At 40.1% G+C, this 17415-nt stretch overlaps 1 protein-coding gene and 1 non-coding gene across 2 annotated transcripts in view; one reads left to right on the top strand and one right to left on the bottom strand.

Annotated features, from left to right (window-relative positions):
* RIPK2 (receptor interacting serine/threonine kinase 2) overlaps window positions 1–17095 on the top strand; it is a 30018-nt gene extending 12923 nt beyond the window's left edge. The window contains exons 4-11 of the mRNA XM_075549512.1: window positions 419–576; window positions 1788–1837; window positions 2758–2919; window positions 4404–4489; window positions 10046–10129; window positions 11110–11194; window positions 14797–14955; window positions 15663–17095. Coding sequence (XP_075405627.1) covers window positions 419–576; window positions 1788–1837; window positions 2758–2919; window positions 4404–4489; window positions 10046–10129; window positions 11110–11194; window positions 14797–14955; window positions 15663–16000 — 1122 coding nt within the window. The 3' untranslated portion in view covers window positions 16001–17095. The remainder of the gene's footprint in view (window positions 1–418; window positions 577–1787; window positions 1838–2757; window positions 2920–4403; window positions 4490–10045; window positions 10130–11109; window positions 11195–14796; window positions 14956–15662) is intronic.
* LOC142449410 (U2 spliceosomal RNA) lies at window positions 5082–5275 on the bottom strand. The gene has a single exon (XR_012784599.1). It is a non-coding gene; the product is annotated as a U2 spliceosomal RNA (small nuclear RNA).
* Window positions 17096–17415: the final 320 nt, after the last annotated feature.

The raw sequence follows: 17415 nt of genomic DNA, 5'->3' as shown, positions 1-17415 counted from the left end.
AAGAGTCGAAGTAATGGAAAGTAAGTCTCTAAAGCTGCTCCATTCCCCTTTGCCCCTTCAGTACTGTTTCTCGTCTTACATAGGTCACGTCGGAGCACTGATGGCACCGTAGGTAAATGCTCAGCTGCTCACTCAAAAGTCGGTGGTTCAGACCCCCTGCTGTTCTGCAGAAGAAAGCTGTAGGCTCCTGTTTCGTAAAGACTGACAGCCTGGAGACTGCAGGGCAATTCTACTCCGTCCTATAGGGTCTCCGTGAGTTGGAATCCAATGACAGTAATAAGGGGATATTTTTTGCTTATGTGCGTAAAACATTGCCTCTTGTCTGATATCTAAATACAGTAAATATACACAGAAACCATTTTTGAATTATTTTAGAGGGGAAAATTTTAACTCAATAATTTACTCTTTTTTCTTACAGATTGCAGATTTTGGTTTGTCAAAATGGCGCATGATGTCCCTGTCACAGTCACGAAGTAGCAAATCATCCCCTGAAGGAGGCACAATCATCTACATGCCACCTGAAAACTACGAGCCGGGACAAAAGTCGAGGGCTAGTGTCAAGCATGATATCTATAGGTACAGGTGTTGCCTTCCTTACTAATTTTGTGAAATACAACCAGAATCCTTAAGCTATAAAATAGAGGTTTTCTTCTTCTCTCTCAAGAAGAATAAACTTGATGAGCCCATGGTCAATATTTCTCTGATGAATAATGTGCTGTGTGTCCTGTCCATTTATAACATAATATCCAAGGGTTTTGTTTGATCATGTGTAACTTTGGGAAGGAGAAGGAGGAAACAATGGTTCTTAACATTTTACGTTTCTCATCTTATTCAACTTTATCAATCCTGACTTGTACACATCTTTTCAGAGAAATAAGCAAACTATTAAACATATAAGGGAGATATCTATTAAAGAGATTTAATTATAATGAATCCTTGTAGTTCATAAGATCGTGTTTTCTTGTTTCAGATGTAGTAAGCATACTATGGGTCTTGATGCTGGGTATTTGGCCAAGGTAAAGGAAGATGATCATTTGTAATGCTCCTGGGCAGGAATTGGGCATTCACTCGTCTTGTTTAATATGATAAAAAAAAATTATTAAAAAAAACAAGCCCTCTGCCCTTTGGTTGATTCTGACTCGAGTGACCCTACAGGATAGAGAGTAACTGCTGCCTAGGGTTTCCAAGGCTACACATCATCTCATACAGACTGCCTCGTCTGTCTCCCATGGAGTAGATGGTGGGTTTGAACTGCCGACATTTTGGTTAGCTAACCCAATGTCTAACCCACCACACCACAAAATCAGGCATGCTACATGTACTGTGGACATGTATTCCTAGCCCGTTAAAGTAGCATTTCACTATCTTTAATAAGCAATTAACCTGAGAGCAAACGAAGATGCTTTTAGAAATGATACATCCCTACCAGAAAGGTAATGTGAATAATTAACTAGTGTAACTAGCAGGAAAAGCTTATGTATGTATTGGGGATAATGTTTTTTGGGTTTTTTAATCATTTTATTGGGGCTGGGGATAACTGTTAAAACCCAACAAGTTGTCTGTACATTGAATACCATGCTCTCATTAGGTCCCCCCTAGCATCAGTGTGAAACAAGTGACACAGGAGCACTGTTAGGTTCGTTGTCTCTGATGACTGTATGCAGTGTTTTACTGCCTTACACTTTGAAAAGTTATATCAGCATAGTCAGATTTTCACATAAGTGCTTTTTCAGTCTATTGTGCTAAGTTATTTATAATATGCAGTCTGCATGTTTTTACTTAAACAGCTATGCAGTTATCACTTGGGAAGTCTTATCCAGAAAACAGCCTTTTGAAGGTAAGTGTACTTTGACTCCTTCCTCTAGGTGACAGCATGTTGGGTGGCCACACACAGAGCTATATACATAAAACTGGGTCTTATTTTTAAATCTTCTTAACACCTAGAAAACACACCACGGAGCATTAACTTATCAGTCAGATTAATGAGCAGAACATTTTGACTTTGCATCCTAATAGTAATTAACTCTGTGATCAATTACTTAATCTTCTTTGAGTCTTCTGTTTTTCAGCTGTTAATTGAGAACACTGAATTACTACTTTCAAAATCTATGCACCTGTAAAACCCGTTATCTTTCAGTTCTATAATGCTCTTGTTCTTGTTTTTATTTGCGATCTGTATAGTTCAGCTCACTGTCAAATAACTCAGCAATTCTCATCAACTTAAAAGTAAACATTTCTTTCTCACTCACACACTTGTTGCTCTGCTGCTTGGCTCCGTGAGGTTCTGCATTCTCATCTAGAGCAGAGTAAATCTCCTGGCTAAGCCCCAATGTAGTAATGTGTGCATTTGTATGCCTCCCATGCCAAACAAAAACCAACTGGACTGCCATTGAGTCACGGCGACCCTGCAGGACAGGGTAGAACTACCTTGGTGAGTTTCTAAGACAGGAACCTTTGACAGAAGTGGAGAGCATCCTCAGATCTGCAGAGGAGCTGGCAGGTGGTTTCAAACTGCTGACCCTGTGGTGAGCAGCCCAACATGTAACCACCATGCCACCAGGGCCCCACCCATAGGAGGTAGGCCAATCATACAGGAACAGATAGGCCATATAGTCCCAATATAAGAAGGCAAGTATTAAATATATTATCACTAAGAAAATTAAGATTCCTTCATTTTCATTGGATTGATAAGGAATGCATCTAACTTGCTGAATCATAATATATTCCTAATGAAAGAAATAATTTCTATTTTGACAGAAGTCACCAACCCCTTACAGATAATGTATAGTGTGTCACAGGGACGCCGTCCAGACACTGATGAAGAAAGCTTACCACTTGATATACCTCACCGCGCACTTATGGTCTCTCTGATAGAAAGTGGATGGGCACAGAATCCAGATGAACGACCGTCTTTCTTAAGTGAGTGTACAGTTTTAATATGAACCTTTTCTAACAAGTAGCTAATATACCATGAATAAAATATTCCTTTGAAAATTATACAAGTTCGATAACCTCGCTCCAAGTTGGTTTTCTTCCCACTTTTGTTACTCTTTTACTCATTGTATTTATAAAGTACCTTCTTCTCCACCTGAATTGAAACTTAGACCTTGAGAACTCACATGATAGGAAGAATAATTCCATTGATATTTCAACACGTATTTATTAAGCACCTACCACATGCTCAGCACTGGACTGAGCATTCGATAGAGTCGTAAACAAGACCATCTTGGCCAATTCCTTCCCAGAGTTCACATTGTAGTGGGAGAACCTGGCAGAAAATAAATCCACGAGTCCAGATCGGGAGTGCTGTAAGGATTTAAGCAAGGTGATTGAGTAGCTAGGGAGGTATGGAAAGGCATTCATAGAACCAAACAGTTGAGCTGAGAGCTGAAGCTTGAAAAGGAAGCAACCATTCACGAGCTAAAGAAAGCCTTCCAGGCAGAGGAAACAGGGCAAAGTTGTGATTGCCAAACTATTTCCCAACATGGGTGAATCATTTTATAGTCTCAATGTATATAGTCTTATACATTTATTTAGTCTCAGTAGCACTGTATGGGAATTTCAGTTTCTCCAAATCATTATCAATACTTGTGATTGATTTTTTTTAAATTATTGGCATATCAGTGAGTACGAAGTGGTTTTAGTATATTTTTCCCTAACAACTAATGATGTGAAACATCCTTTAGTGTGAGTACTAGCCATTTGTATATCTTCTTTGGTTAAATGTCTATTCAAATATTTTGCCAATTTCCTAATTGGGTTACTTATTACTGAATTGTCAGATTCTTTACATTATTCTGTAATCAGGCCCTGAACTTATACTTGATTTTGTGAATGTAATCTCCCAGTTTATGGCTTATCTTTTTATTTTTTTTTCTTAATCTTGTCTTTTGGGGCATAAATTTTTTAAATTTTTATGAAATCTGATGTATACTTTTCCTTTTATTTTTCCTGCTTTTGATATTTGATAAATTTTAAAAACCATTTGCTTAACTCATGGTCATGAAAAGATTCTTCTATGTGTGCTTCTAAAAGCTACCATTTAAGCTTATACATTTAAGTCAGAGTTTATTTTATGTATGGTGTTAATGAAGGGTTCAAATGCATTCATCTGTTTGTGGAAATCCAATTTTCCTACCACCATCTGGTGCAAAAGTTATCTTTTATCCCCTTGAATGGCCTTGGCACTTTTGTCTAAAACCAACTGGCCATCATTGTAAGGGTTTATATTTGGACTCTCATTGATCTATCTATCCTTAAGCTAGGTTTAAAGGCTCTTAAGAGAGTTGGCAGGGGAACAATTGGCAAAGCCTTATCATTTCATTGTTAACATTTATATTTTTCAAGTTTAATAATTATAAGCAGTCCAAGCTCAGAAATGTGTTTTCATTTCCTATATTTAGAATGTTTAATAGAACTTGAACCAATTCTGAGAACATTTGATGAGATAACGTTTCTGGAAGCTGTTATCCAACTAAAGAAAGCAAAGGTAAATGGGCAAATGATATGTTGGAAATAGAACTTCACACGCGTGTATTACATCAGCCTCTTTTTGTATAGTGTGCTTCAAGGGAAACACTGGAGAGGTGGCTTCAGCTGACAGAATGTGTTCTCTCTCTCCTAGTTTGGGGCCCACACATTGGAATTTAGAGTCCTGGCTCCAGGGGAAGGTTTACTGTCTGACAGCTCTCGAGCAAGTTCCTCGTCTCTGAATTCAGCTTCTGTTTCTTGTCTTTTTGAGATCTCTTGTGGCATGGCACCTGTCGTCCACTTTTGCCGCTTGTTTGCTCAGTATTTTTATCGCTCAAAAGAGATTGACGAACTTGTTAAATAAAAACTGATATACCATATAAACTCATGTATAAGTCAGGTTTTCCACATTTTTATGCAGTGTTTGTGGTAAAATTAGGTGCCTCAGGTGACATTCAGGTCAGCTTATACTCTATTATATACGGTACTTTTGAGACTTTCAAACTATATTTTAAAAAGAGAAAAAGATTGATAACACTTGAGAGACTTAGATACACCCTACACTATAATACTGACTTTTGAGGGGTGGGGATGGGAGAGATTTCCCCTGAGTTGGGTGAGCATTCCTGGAGGTACTGCAAATCCAGGTCGATGCATGGAGTCGATGGAGCAGGCTCCTATTCCACCTCCCTGCTCCAAAAATCCATTTAATATATTGCTCATCGATAGAGGAGGACGTTATCAGATATTAAACTGATAAGAACAGATACTATACTTGATCTTAGCCGAAAGGCCTAAAAACAATAATACTGATTTAGATATTCTCATCTAAAACGGGGTTATAATCTCAGGCATAGGGTTTAAGATTACAGTCCATATTATTTGTGGAGGACACATTTTTCTTAGTCTAGAGTTTGTTTTTGTTTTTTTATCTCTATACTTTTCATTGAGGTAGGCTACAGTTTTGGAAAAAGAATTTATCAGAAACAATGAATATTATCTTTGTCTCACACACAAAAAGTTTCTATTTTATTCTAATGGCCATCTTCTGATTTCAAAGACCCTTCTAAGATTCTCATAGAGAAAATTAAAGTGTAATATGAGTAGTGAATATTGATTGTATACAGTAAGTAACCTAAGTCTTCAGAGATTTTTTTAAAATTTGCATTGTTCTCTGTAAGGATTGATATTTACTGTAGAGATACAGCTTTTTATACATTTATTTAGTCTACTTGGACTTTTCTGGGCTGTATCGCCACAGTAAGCTGTACGATTTCTATTAACAGTGAAGCCATATGTGTATTTTCACTTGTTCATATGTGGTTTCAGTCTCTCCCTCAAAGACAGCATCTGGTACATAGACGAAAGGCACAGCTGACACAGATCACCTGGTCGCATTGTTGTCTCGTGCACTTGTGCTCGCTCTTGTAGGGCTAGGGTCACTATGACTTGGAGTCAACTGGACAACCGTGGGATGGCATTATTAAAGGGTTTTCCTTTTATCAGACTTTTTTAAATGTCTGATTTTTTAAACTCTACCACAGACAAAGTGAACATCATTTCTCACTTCCCAGGTATCATTAAAATGTGTTTGTTATATGATCATGAAAATCATCAGATTAGTCAAACTCTTAGGTTGTGAGCAAACATGATGTATAGTTTAAAAAACCGAACAAAACCCATGGCAGCCCAGTCAGTCCTGAATCATAACAACCCCGTCGGGTAGAGTAGAGCTGCCCGGTAGGTTTTACACAGCTGTAAATCTTTAGGAACCAGACTGTCATTCTTTTTCTGCGGAGGGGAAACTGGCTTCCAACCCACCATCAATAACAGCCTGTGACTAAAACGTGTGGCATGCCCCTTGCTGTTTACTGGACCTGTTTACATAACCTTTGATTGAAAGGGGAAGTTCCTGAAGGAAACCACTATCTCTGACCAAAGTAACAATTAGTAGTGGCAATATTAGTGCCAGAGGTTTAGAAACAACTGAAAAAGGCCATATTTTAGTTATTTTTGATAATTTTTTGTTTTACCCTTTTAACCTAAGACCGTTTCTATTGTTTATTTTTAATAAATCATTTTATTGGGGACTCTGACAGCTCTTATAGCAATTCATACATCAGTTGTATCAAGCACATTTGTATATAAGTCGCGGTCATTTTCAAAACATTTTCCTTCTACTTGAACCCTTGATTATCAGCTCCTCTTTTTTCCCCTTCCCTCCTCACCCTCCCTCCCGCATGAACCCTTGAAAATCAAATTTTTATATTCATATTTTACACTGTCCACTGTCTCTCTTCCCCACGTTTCTGCTGTCCATATCTCACTTCTGAATGGGTACATTCTTCCATCAACTTCCAGTTTCTCCAGTTTCTGATTGGATACAAATGTTTTACTTTTCTTTGTTCAGTTCCTTTTCTCCACTTCTGCCTTTATAAAGTTTTTTCCCCTAGTCTACAGTCTCCCCCATTAAGTTAAAATGTCCTTAATTAATTTAGAAACCCTTTCCATTGATTAATATCAGCAGTTCTCAACCTGTGGATCTGAACCCTCTGGGGGTCAAATGAGCCTTTCACAGGGGCCACCCAATTCATAACAGTAGGAAAATTACAGTGATGAAGTAGCAATGAAAATAATTTTATGGTTAAGGGGTCACTACAACATGAGGGACTATATTAGAAGTTCATAGCCAATCTTACCCAAAGCACTTTACAAGTTCAATGCTATTCTGATTCAAATACCAACAACCTTCTTCAAAGAATTGGAAAAACTGATCACCAATTTCCTATGGAGAGGGAAGAAACCCAGAATTAGCAGAGAACTCCTCAAGAAGAAGGACAAAGTTGGGAGGACTCACATTACCTGATTTTCATGCCTATTACACAGCTACAGTGGTCAAAGCAGCGTGGTAGTGGCACAAGGACAGACACTCAGACCAGTGGAAAAGAATAGAAAGCCCAGGAATAAAACCATCAGCATATAGACAACTGATCTTCGACAAGGGTCCCAAAACCATCAAGTGGGAAGCTGGAAACAATGTATATCCACATGTAGAAAAATGAAACAAGATGTTTATCTCACTCCGTGCATAAAAATAAACTCAAGGAGGATCACAGACCTAGAAGTTAAACCTCAAACCATTAGGACCATCAAGGAGGGAATTGGGACAAACCTAAGCGCATTGGCCCAGGGAATTCATAGGTTCACTGTAATAGGGAAGGGTACACACACAGGTGAACTGGAAATCGACAAATGGAATTTAATAAGAATAAAACACCTGTTCACATCAAAAGACTTCACCAAGAGGGTGACAATACAACCCACAGACTGGGAGAAGATTTTTAGTAATGACATGACAAAGGGCTCATTACTAAAATCTATAACACTCTCATAACCTGCAAAAAGAGGAAAACAGTTACCCCTACGGAGGTGGGCAAAGAACTGAAAAGACCTTTCACTAGGGAGGAGACCCATATGGCCAACAAGCATATGAGAAAGTGTTCCCGATCATCAGCCATGAGAGAAATGCAAATAAAACAACCATGAGATACCACCTAACACCCCTGAGGCCAGGCCATTATCAGTAAATCATTGAGTAACAAGTGTTGGAGGGGTTGTGGTGAAGTAGGAACCCTCCTCCAGTGCTGGTGGCCGTGTAGATTTATACAGCCACTGTGGAAAGCAATCTGGAGATACTTAAAGAAAATGGAAATTGATCTACCTTATGACCCAGCCAGTCATCTCTCTACTGGGCATATACCCAGAGGAGGTAACATATAAAACACGACCAGTCATATGCGCTCCAATGTTTATTGCGGTGCAATTCACAATTGCAAAGACTTGGAAACAGCCTAAATTTCCATCGATAGATGAGTAGATTAGTAAACTCTGGCACATACACACAGTAGAGTGCTATGCAGCACTGAAAAGCATGGGCATTCCATGATGCCCACCTTCGCTGAAGAAAAATGTGTGCATAAGCAAATGTGATGAAGAAAGCTGATGGTGCCCAGCTATCAAAAGATATAGCGCCCTGTCCTTGCCCAGCCCTCGCCTCCGATGGACTCTTGAGCCAGAAATAGCTGCTGGGTGGGTAAACACGCCCCACAGCTGAGCTCCAGCATGGCAACTGGAAGGTGGCTTGGTCAGGCAGGGGCCGTCCTCTTTGGAGAGGACTTGGAGTGGCGGGGAAGCTGCTTGCCCTTTGCTTACAGGACACCAGTATAGGAGTGAGGTGTGGCCTGTGGAAAGGAGGCATGAGTGGGGGAAGGCGGTGCCCGTCACCAGGCATGTCTGGACTTGGCTGTGACGTCTCCCGGTGACTGTGTGCAGTTCCTGGGTGAAATGCCTCCCCAGTGAGGCCGGTGTGACAGTTGTGGGCTGTGCAAGCACCAGAAAACACTGTGCCGGGGAGTCTGAGGGCTGTGCTGCAAAAGGAAAAAAAAAAGAAATAGCGTCTAGGGTCTTAAAGGCTTGAAGATAAACAAGCGACCATCTAGCTGAGAAGCAACAGAGCCCACATGGAAGAAGCACGCCAGCCTGTATGATCACGTGGTGTTGAAGAGATGAGGTAGCAAACACCAAAGAAGAAAAATCATCATTGCGTGCTCACCTTCCCCATACAAATAATGAAAATAAATGTATGCATAAGTAAGTGTGGTGAAGAAGGCTGATGTTGCCCGGCTATCAAGAGAGATAGCATCTGGGGTCTGGTAAACAAGCGATCATCTAGCCCAGAAGCAACAAAGCCCATCTTGAAAGCACACTAGCCTGTGTAATCACAAGGCGTCAACGGGACCAGGTGTCAGGCAGCAAAGAACCAAAAATCATATCATCATGAATAAGAGGGAGTTCAGGGTAGGGACCCAGTGCCTATCTGTAGGCAGCTTGACATCCCTTTGCAGAGGGGTAGCAGGGAGGAGGTGGGTCACTTGGTGCAATGTAGCATCGATGAAACACACAACATTCCTCTAGTTCTTAAATGCTTCCTCGCCCCCCCCCACTATCATGATCCCAATTCTACTTTACAAACCTGGCTAGACCAGAGGATGTGCAGTGGTGCAGATATGAACTGGAAACACAGGGAATCCAGGACAGATGAACCCCTCAGACCAGTGGTGATACCAGGAGGGTGGAGGGAATGTGGGGTAGAAAGGGGGGACCAATTACAAGGATCTACGTATAGCCTCCTCCCTGGGGGATGAACAACAGAAAAGTGGGTGAAGGGAGAGGTCGGGCAGTGTAGGATATGATGAAATAATAATTTATAAATTATGAAGGGTTCATGAGGGAGAAGAGGGGGGAAAATGAGCTGATTCCAAAGCCCAAGTAGAAAGCAAATATTTTGAGAATGATGGGGGCAACAAATGTACAAATGCATGTTACACTATGTATGTATGGATTGTGATAAGAGTTGTACGAGCCCCCAATAAAATTATTTTTTAAAGGGCCACAGCATTAGGAAGATTGAGAACCACTGATCTATATAAACATGAAATATTAAGTAGAACGTATATTCTAGAATTTTCTAATCACCCCCAATTAAAATATACATATGACTTCATTTCACTTACAGAATAATGCAAGTACTATTCTCTTTTGTGAGGAGAAGAAAATGGAGTTACCGCTGAACATTCCTGTAAATCATGCTCCGCAAGAGGTAAAAATGTGTGTGCTTGTGGTAAAACCAAACTGTGTGACTATGAGAGATCATTTATTGTAACCGAAAACTAAAGCCCAGGCAGGTTTTAGCATTTGAGGTGCCCCTGGAAATCTCCAGCTTGGAACTCATCTTCCCTAGTTTTCAGCTCATTGCTCATCCCCTCCAGTCCAGTTGCTGCTGATTTTGACATTCACTTCTGTCCCTGTTACTGTTTTATGCATTCAGCCATCCATCCTTCTTCTATTATATTTGTACCTCTTTATCCAGTGTAGCAGAGCGATCATACCTGTTCTGTTTTTACCTCTTTCAAAAAGTAGTAACTGGAAAAAACCATTTTTGTGACAAAGGAAAGATTTCCTTAATTGATTCATTTAGACTTTGTGCTAATCATTTCTTCAAGCGATCTAAGACTCAGAAAAATGAACAGCAGAGCAGAATACATAGTTTTTGACGCACCTTGACATAGATGTAAACGATGTAGGTATGTTTTTTAGATAAATATTACATAGAACCTGAGAGAGTTTAAATTCCTTGTCCAGTTAGTGGCAATTCTGGGACAGGGCCATGGATGAAGCCTAGGTTCTCCATTCCTCTTTCCCTGTGCCCCACCCCCTTCCCTGTGGAAGGAACATGAAAAACAAGCATTTGCTCTAAATGTGAAGAAGTTACAGATTCCAAATGCCTTATTCTCTGCTGTAGCCACTAAACTGAAGTTCTGAGAAAATGTAGACTACATTAAAGAGAAGTAGTATTTTTCAAATATTTAATTACTCTTTCACATCCCCTTATTTAGTAAAAAAATTTTCTTTTATGATTATTTTACATATGTCTCCTTAATTTTATAGATAATTTATAGTAGTCTTTATGTTAGCTTATAGCAACAAACTCAAAGCAAGAATGCTTTAGAAATTAAAGTTGTATGGCCTTATGAATGACTTTCTTATTAATCTAAATCCTTTACTCTCCACCCACTTCAGGAATCCTGTGGATCCTCACAACCCCATACAGGTGGTAGTCCTCCTGGAACCTCAAGGTCCCTGTCAACTCAAGATTTTTTATCTAGTATGTAAATGCTCCAGTCAATGCTGAATTGCTGGTTTTCTCTCTCCTTTCTTTCCATCTCATATTGTTGGCAAGTACCCAAGGTTTGTCTGGAGCGTGTATTTCATTTGCATTCATAACTCGTTTTCAAAAGGTCTAAAATTGTAGCTGTAGTAGTGGGATGTGCAGCAAACGCAGTGAGCGCTAAAGGCGCTGTCTGTCTTAGTTATTGTGGAAAGATGCCCAAACACTATCTTGTTAAGAAGAGTAGAAATGCTTCTGCAAAACCATAGTATAAGGTGGGAACCGATACAGCAGAGCTGTATGTGGACGTAGAGCTGTGATCACCGAAAGTCTACTGTCATATTTAGTTAATTCCGACTCTAGCAACCCAATAAAGAATTTCCAAGAGTCATTCTTTACAGAAACAGACAGTCTCATCTTCCACACAGTGGCTGGCGGGCTTGAACCTCCAACCTTACAGTTAATAGCTCAAATACTTCACCTACAGTGTCCCAGAACAAAGGAAAAGGAACATGCTTTACCTAGAACTTTTGCAACAGTTTGTCTAGTAAGTATACGTTATTTTGTAGTGTAGCTAGTGGCTGGCAGATCCTCAACAAAGCTAGGTCTCTTGTTACTGACTCTTAAGTCATCCCATTTTACCATGTTCGCATGAATAAACTTGCCTGTGGCTTCCAATGCGGCCTGTATGGAAAGGATTGCCCTTGCAGGGAAAGGAGACAGCATAGTGGCAGCACAGGACATTGGACAATTTGGTTTCACTGGATAAAGGGTTAAGGAAAGAAGATGATACAAGTTTTCTACTGTAGAAAGAATCATCCTGCCTAGAATATATAGAACAATGTGGCAAGGAAAGGAGACTTGAGATTCAAAGACCAGTTAAAAGACTCCTCCAGTGCTCCAAGATGTGAATGCAACATACCGGCATAGAGTAGGGAACCAGTGGAGAGGCCCCACAATTTACTTCAGAGGACAGCACTGAAGCTGCAGCTCAGGGAGAGGGACATGTCTGATCAGAGCACACAGAAGCAAATGAAGGGGAAGGAGGAGATTGTGGAGCACAACCTGGCCCACCAAGCCTTGAGGACGATATCCCCGCTCAGAGCAGCCAATCCACAGAGAAGACCATATGGCCAGTCCCACTAGGAGACAGGACATCCCTCACTGACCCGTAGCCCTACAGGGGACAACACTTCAGACACAGTAATAGGAATTGCGCCTGATCTGATCCCACCGCACTGAGGCAAAACACTAAGGGCGTGCAACAGGACAGCAAAGGGAACAGAGCAACAAAGTCCCCAGGAAATACCAAAAATTGATTTGGGGGCCAGAGCATGATACCCCATCAGACTCATCTGGAAAACACTCCTAAGGGCCAACAAACAGTCCTTGAACTATGTACAGGATTTTCTTTTTTTGTGTCATTGGTTTTTGTTGTTTCGTTTTCTTTTATTGCTTTGTTTTGCTCTGTCTTTGTGCATGTTATTATCTCCTTATTCTGTCTAAAATAAGCTGGATGAACAATCTGGAAGAAAAACCGTGGGACCAACGGTTCTAGGGGGGAAATGGAATAGGAGGATGGGGGAAAGGAAGGGAGTGTTAACAAACTAAGGGACAAGAGAACAACAAACGATCCAGATCGGTGGTCAGAAGGGTGTAGGAGGCCTGAGAGGGCATGATCAAGGGTAATGTAGCTGAGAGGAATTACTGAAACCTAAATGAAGCTTGAGCATAACAGTGGGACAAGAGGAAAATAAAAGGAAATAGAGGAAAGAGCTAGGAGGCAAAGGGCATTTACAGAGGTCAAAATAAAGGCATGTACATATGTAAATATATTTACGAGGATGGGGAAATAGATCTATGTGCATATATTTATAGGTTTAGTATTAAGGTAGCAGATGGACATTGGGCCTCCACTCAAGTACTCCCTCAATGCAAGAATACTTTGTTCTATTACACTGGCATTCCATGATGTTAACCTTCCTGACATGATCACTGAAGACAAATGAGTGCATAAGCAAATGTGGTGAAGAAAGCTGATGGAGCCCGACTATCAAAAGATATAGCGTCTGGGGTCTTAAAGGCTTGAAGGTAAACAAGCAGCCATCTAGCTCAGAAGCAACAAAGCCCACATGGAAGAAGTACATCAGCTTGTGTGATCACAAAGTGTAGAAGGGATCGGGTATCATGCATCAAAGAATAAAAAATGAAATCATTGTGAAAGAGGGGGAATACAGATTGGTGACCCAAGATCCATCTGTAGGCAATTGAACATCCCCTTACAGAAGAGTCATGGGGAGGAGACAAGCCAGTCAGGGTACAGTGTAGCAATGATGAAACATACATCTTTCCTCTAGTTCCTAAATGCTTCCTCCCCGTCCCCCCCCTCCCCCCCCACACACACACTATCATGATCCTAATTCTCCTTTACAAATCTGGCTAGACCAGAGGATGTACACTAGTACAGACAGGAAATGGAAACATAGGGAATCCAAGATGGATGATCCCTTCAAGACCAGTGGCGAGAGTAGTGATACCGGGAGGGTAGAGGGAAGGTGGGGTAGAAAGGGGGAACTGATTACCAGGATCTATACATATAACCTCCTCCTGTGTGTAAAGGATTATAAGAGAGCTGTTCTCAAGGTTATGACAGTTGTGACATTTATCTGTGCATCCTCCAAAACATCTCAGTCCACCTCCTGAAGAGAGAGGCAGAGATGTTCCAAAGTTTCCATGGATAAACTGTATAACTTTCACTTGTAGGAGGCATGTGAGGCCAGGTGGGGAGATAAAGCAGGATACAGTTTATGAATAAGCCCAAGTTCCTGGGAGAACATTTGATAATTATTATCAAAATTAAAAATCAGGCAGATTAGGGGGTTAAGATTAATCATTTTAAATATTGTTCATTTGGAGGACGGCATTGTTTCTGTTTCAATTTTTGCTTTTAAGTTGCTAGCAGGGCATAAGAGAGCCTTTATGGTTAGTGAGTTACCCTTTAGACTACTGCATGCCGTCAACAGTGAGCCCAATCACAGTTTCTAGGGAGAAAGATTAAGTTGTACACTTTTTGAAGACTTAGGGAGCAGGTCTGCTCAGCACTTTACAGACATTTTGAATCAGAATTGAAGGAGGACAGTTAGCAGGGCAGAAATGGATGCCATCCAATGGGGTAAATGCAAGACGGAATCAGGGAAGGTGAAAATTTTGAGTAAATGGATTTGGAAATAAAGATGACAATTAAGACCTTGAGATGGAACAGATGGATTACCAAAGGGAAGTACAGAGAAGTATGCATATGTAGGTTTAGAGGAGAGCTCAGTCGTATAACGGGAAAAGACACAGAACAATGCGAAGTAGGGAGATCCTATGATTAACTCAATAATTTGCGTAGAACAGAAAGAAGTAGAGGGAAACTCTTGGTAAAAAGTCTTTTTTGCTGTAAAAATATTTGTAGAATTGGGTTTCTGAGCCAACTTTAGTAATACTAAAAAAAAAACATTAGAACCTACCCTTTTTGTGACCCAGATATTGCTGTTTGAGCTAATAGGAATAGCTCCAGTTGATTCTTTGCCTAATGAAGATGCTCTGTGTCACAGGACCTACTCAAGATCATTCTTCAGTGCTTCACCACCATCCAGTAAACTGCAGTTGGGAAAGCAACATTTCTGAGGCTCCAAAGACTCAGTTATATGATCAGAAAACCATCCCATGCTATTCAACAGTCATAAATCCACTTTCTGCTGGGGGATATTCAGGTAAATATGTCCTGGAGACAAGCTATAAGTGATGCCATTTACTCCTCAAAAATAGACTTGGCAGATTTGCCCTACAGTAAGTTTCATTTGTGCTTATTACCTCTTTATGGTAAATGTATGCATCCTGAATAGGAAAGCAGCCCAATCCTAAAAGATAAGAGAGCTGACCTGCAGGCAGAGGCCCAAACGGTGTTCTTTGAGCTTCTGACTGTGGAGTGGGTGCTAAAGGGAGATAGTATTGAATCTCTTTCTAAGGGTGAATATTTATGTTGTTTCGTTGTTTTTTTAGTTAGCAGATAGACAGGCATCCTTTATATTTGTAAAAATCTGAAGATATTAGACTGGCGTTTGCCCCATGAGCTGTAGCACATATAAAGGCAGGGATGGTGAAGAGTGAACCCAAATGTCTGAACGTTTCATGACAGGTAATAAATTCACGGCCAGCGAGTCCAATCTGACTTAAGGAAACCCTAGAGAACAGGGTAGAACTACCTCTGGGTTTCTGAAACTGTAAATTTTTCTGGAAGTAGAAAGCCTTTCTACTTTGATGGTTTCTAACTACTTACCTTAAGGCGAGCCGCCCAACACATATTGACGGAATGATAGGAAAACTAGGTTTTATGATTTACTTCCTCTTCATGTGTTTTCCTTCCGTATGGTGCATCTGCTCTCACTGTCTTAATGACCCATCCCTTCCTCGCCTTCAGAGCGTGTGCAGCCGGGGATAGCCCAACAGTGGATCCAGAGCAAAAGGGAAGACATTGTGAGCCAGATGACAGAAGCCTGCCTCAACCAATCGCTGGATGCCCTTCTGTCCAGGGATTTGATCATGAAGGAGGACTATGAACTCATTAGCACCAAACCGACAAGGACCTCAAAAGTCAGACAATTGCTGGACACCACTGACATCCAAGGAGAAGACTTTGCCAAAGTTATAGTGCAAAAGCTCAAAGACAACAAGCAGATGGGTCTTCAGCCTTACCCAGAGATATTTGCCTTTTCTAGGTCACCTAATTCAAGTTCATTTCTAAATAAAAGTTTATAAATAGGTGTGTTGCAGGAAGGAAACCCCATTTTTGTAGATTTTTTATCTCCTTGTGTTTTGTAAAATCCACGTATACTAGAAGCTTTCCAGAAGTTTCCTCCTCCCAGGACCTTGCAGTATTCTTTTGTGTTTTAATTGATGTAAGGAGAAAGTGTTCTTTGTGCTACATAGTGTTCTTGTTTTGCCTGTGTTGTTCCCTGAAACCATTTTTTAAAGTATGGTAATTGTATCGTTCTTGTCCAGAATGTTATGTGTGTTTCCGATGGGAACCATTCTCACATTCTTTCTTTGTGGATTATTTATTATTTGTCTTAAGATGCAGTTTGGCGTCATAAAATAATGTCCTTTTACTTAAAGGTGATATAGCATTCCTACCATACAGCCCTAGGTTCAACTCTTATCTAAGGGGTTATTCATTTTAATACTTCTTTATCCAAATTCTATCAATTCAGTGTATTGAGTCTTCAGTAAAAACTGTGAAGTAAAACAATATAAATAACATAAAGAGAAAATCTCTTTAACAGCAATTCTCTGCTCTTGTTGCTACACTCCACCCAATCCACTGACACAGATATGACCGAAGTTACCAGTCCCACGTGGATCCTTTGTGCCTTCATCCTGCTCGTTTTAAAAGTCAGCATTCATTAAGGAGAAGATCTGTCCTTCACATTTTTATTTCCATTGTAGCATCTCGCACGACGACGTGCTTTTCACTTACTAGTCCCTCCTCGACAGCTTTCAGCGTTGGATCTCCCTCCAGCTCGTCCTTCTTAACTGCTGTACACTAGTAGCAGGGCTGCCTTTCTTACTGACTGTCTATCTCACTGAATGTAGGCCAAACAATAAAGTATATATAAGCTCTATTTTTGGATAATGGGATATATCACTAAATAAAAGCCCACAAAGGATAGTCCTTTTAAAAAAACTTTTGCAAGGGCTGTCTCAGCAAAAAGTAAGATATAGCATAAATTTGAACATACAGACTTGAAGCAGCAGCCTCATAACATGGAAAAATGAATAAAACGTTATTGTACTAGGTAATTTATAATAAAAGCATTTTATTACAATTATAAATGGCTTAATCTTCATTTTAGAGCTTTAACTTTAGGGTGTCTCAATATTGGTTTCGACAGTACAAAAGTTAATAAAGGAAAATGAAAACTAAGCCCGTGAGTTGCTTATTAAAATGTTTTAATTACTGGGGAAGATAAACAGTTAATTTCATTTTTTTAAAAAAAAGAAATGTCTTAGAAGTTTTCTCTATATTCCAAAAAAAATAATTGTTTTGAGTATAAGTGGTGCTAAACTAAATTTCATATCAATTAAACATGGTGTGCCTGGGTTGGTAAAGTGGACGTGGCTTTTCCATCTTCTGAGATCTAAAAATATAGTTTCATGATCTAAAAACCACCATT

The sequence above is a fragment of the Tenrec ecaudatus genome, chromosome 5 (assembly GCF_050624435.1).
Source record: "Tenrec ecaudatus isolate mTenEca1 chromosome 5, mTenEca1.hap1, whole genome shotgun sequence".
Taxonomy (NCBI): domain Eukaryota; kingdom Metazoa; phylum Chordata; class Mammalia; order Afrosoricida; family Tenrecidae; genus Tenrec; species Tenrec ecaudatus.
This window is presented reverse-complemented; position numbering and strand designations above follow the sequence as displayed.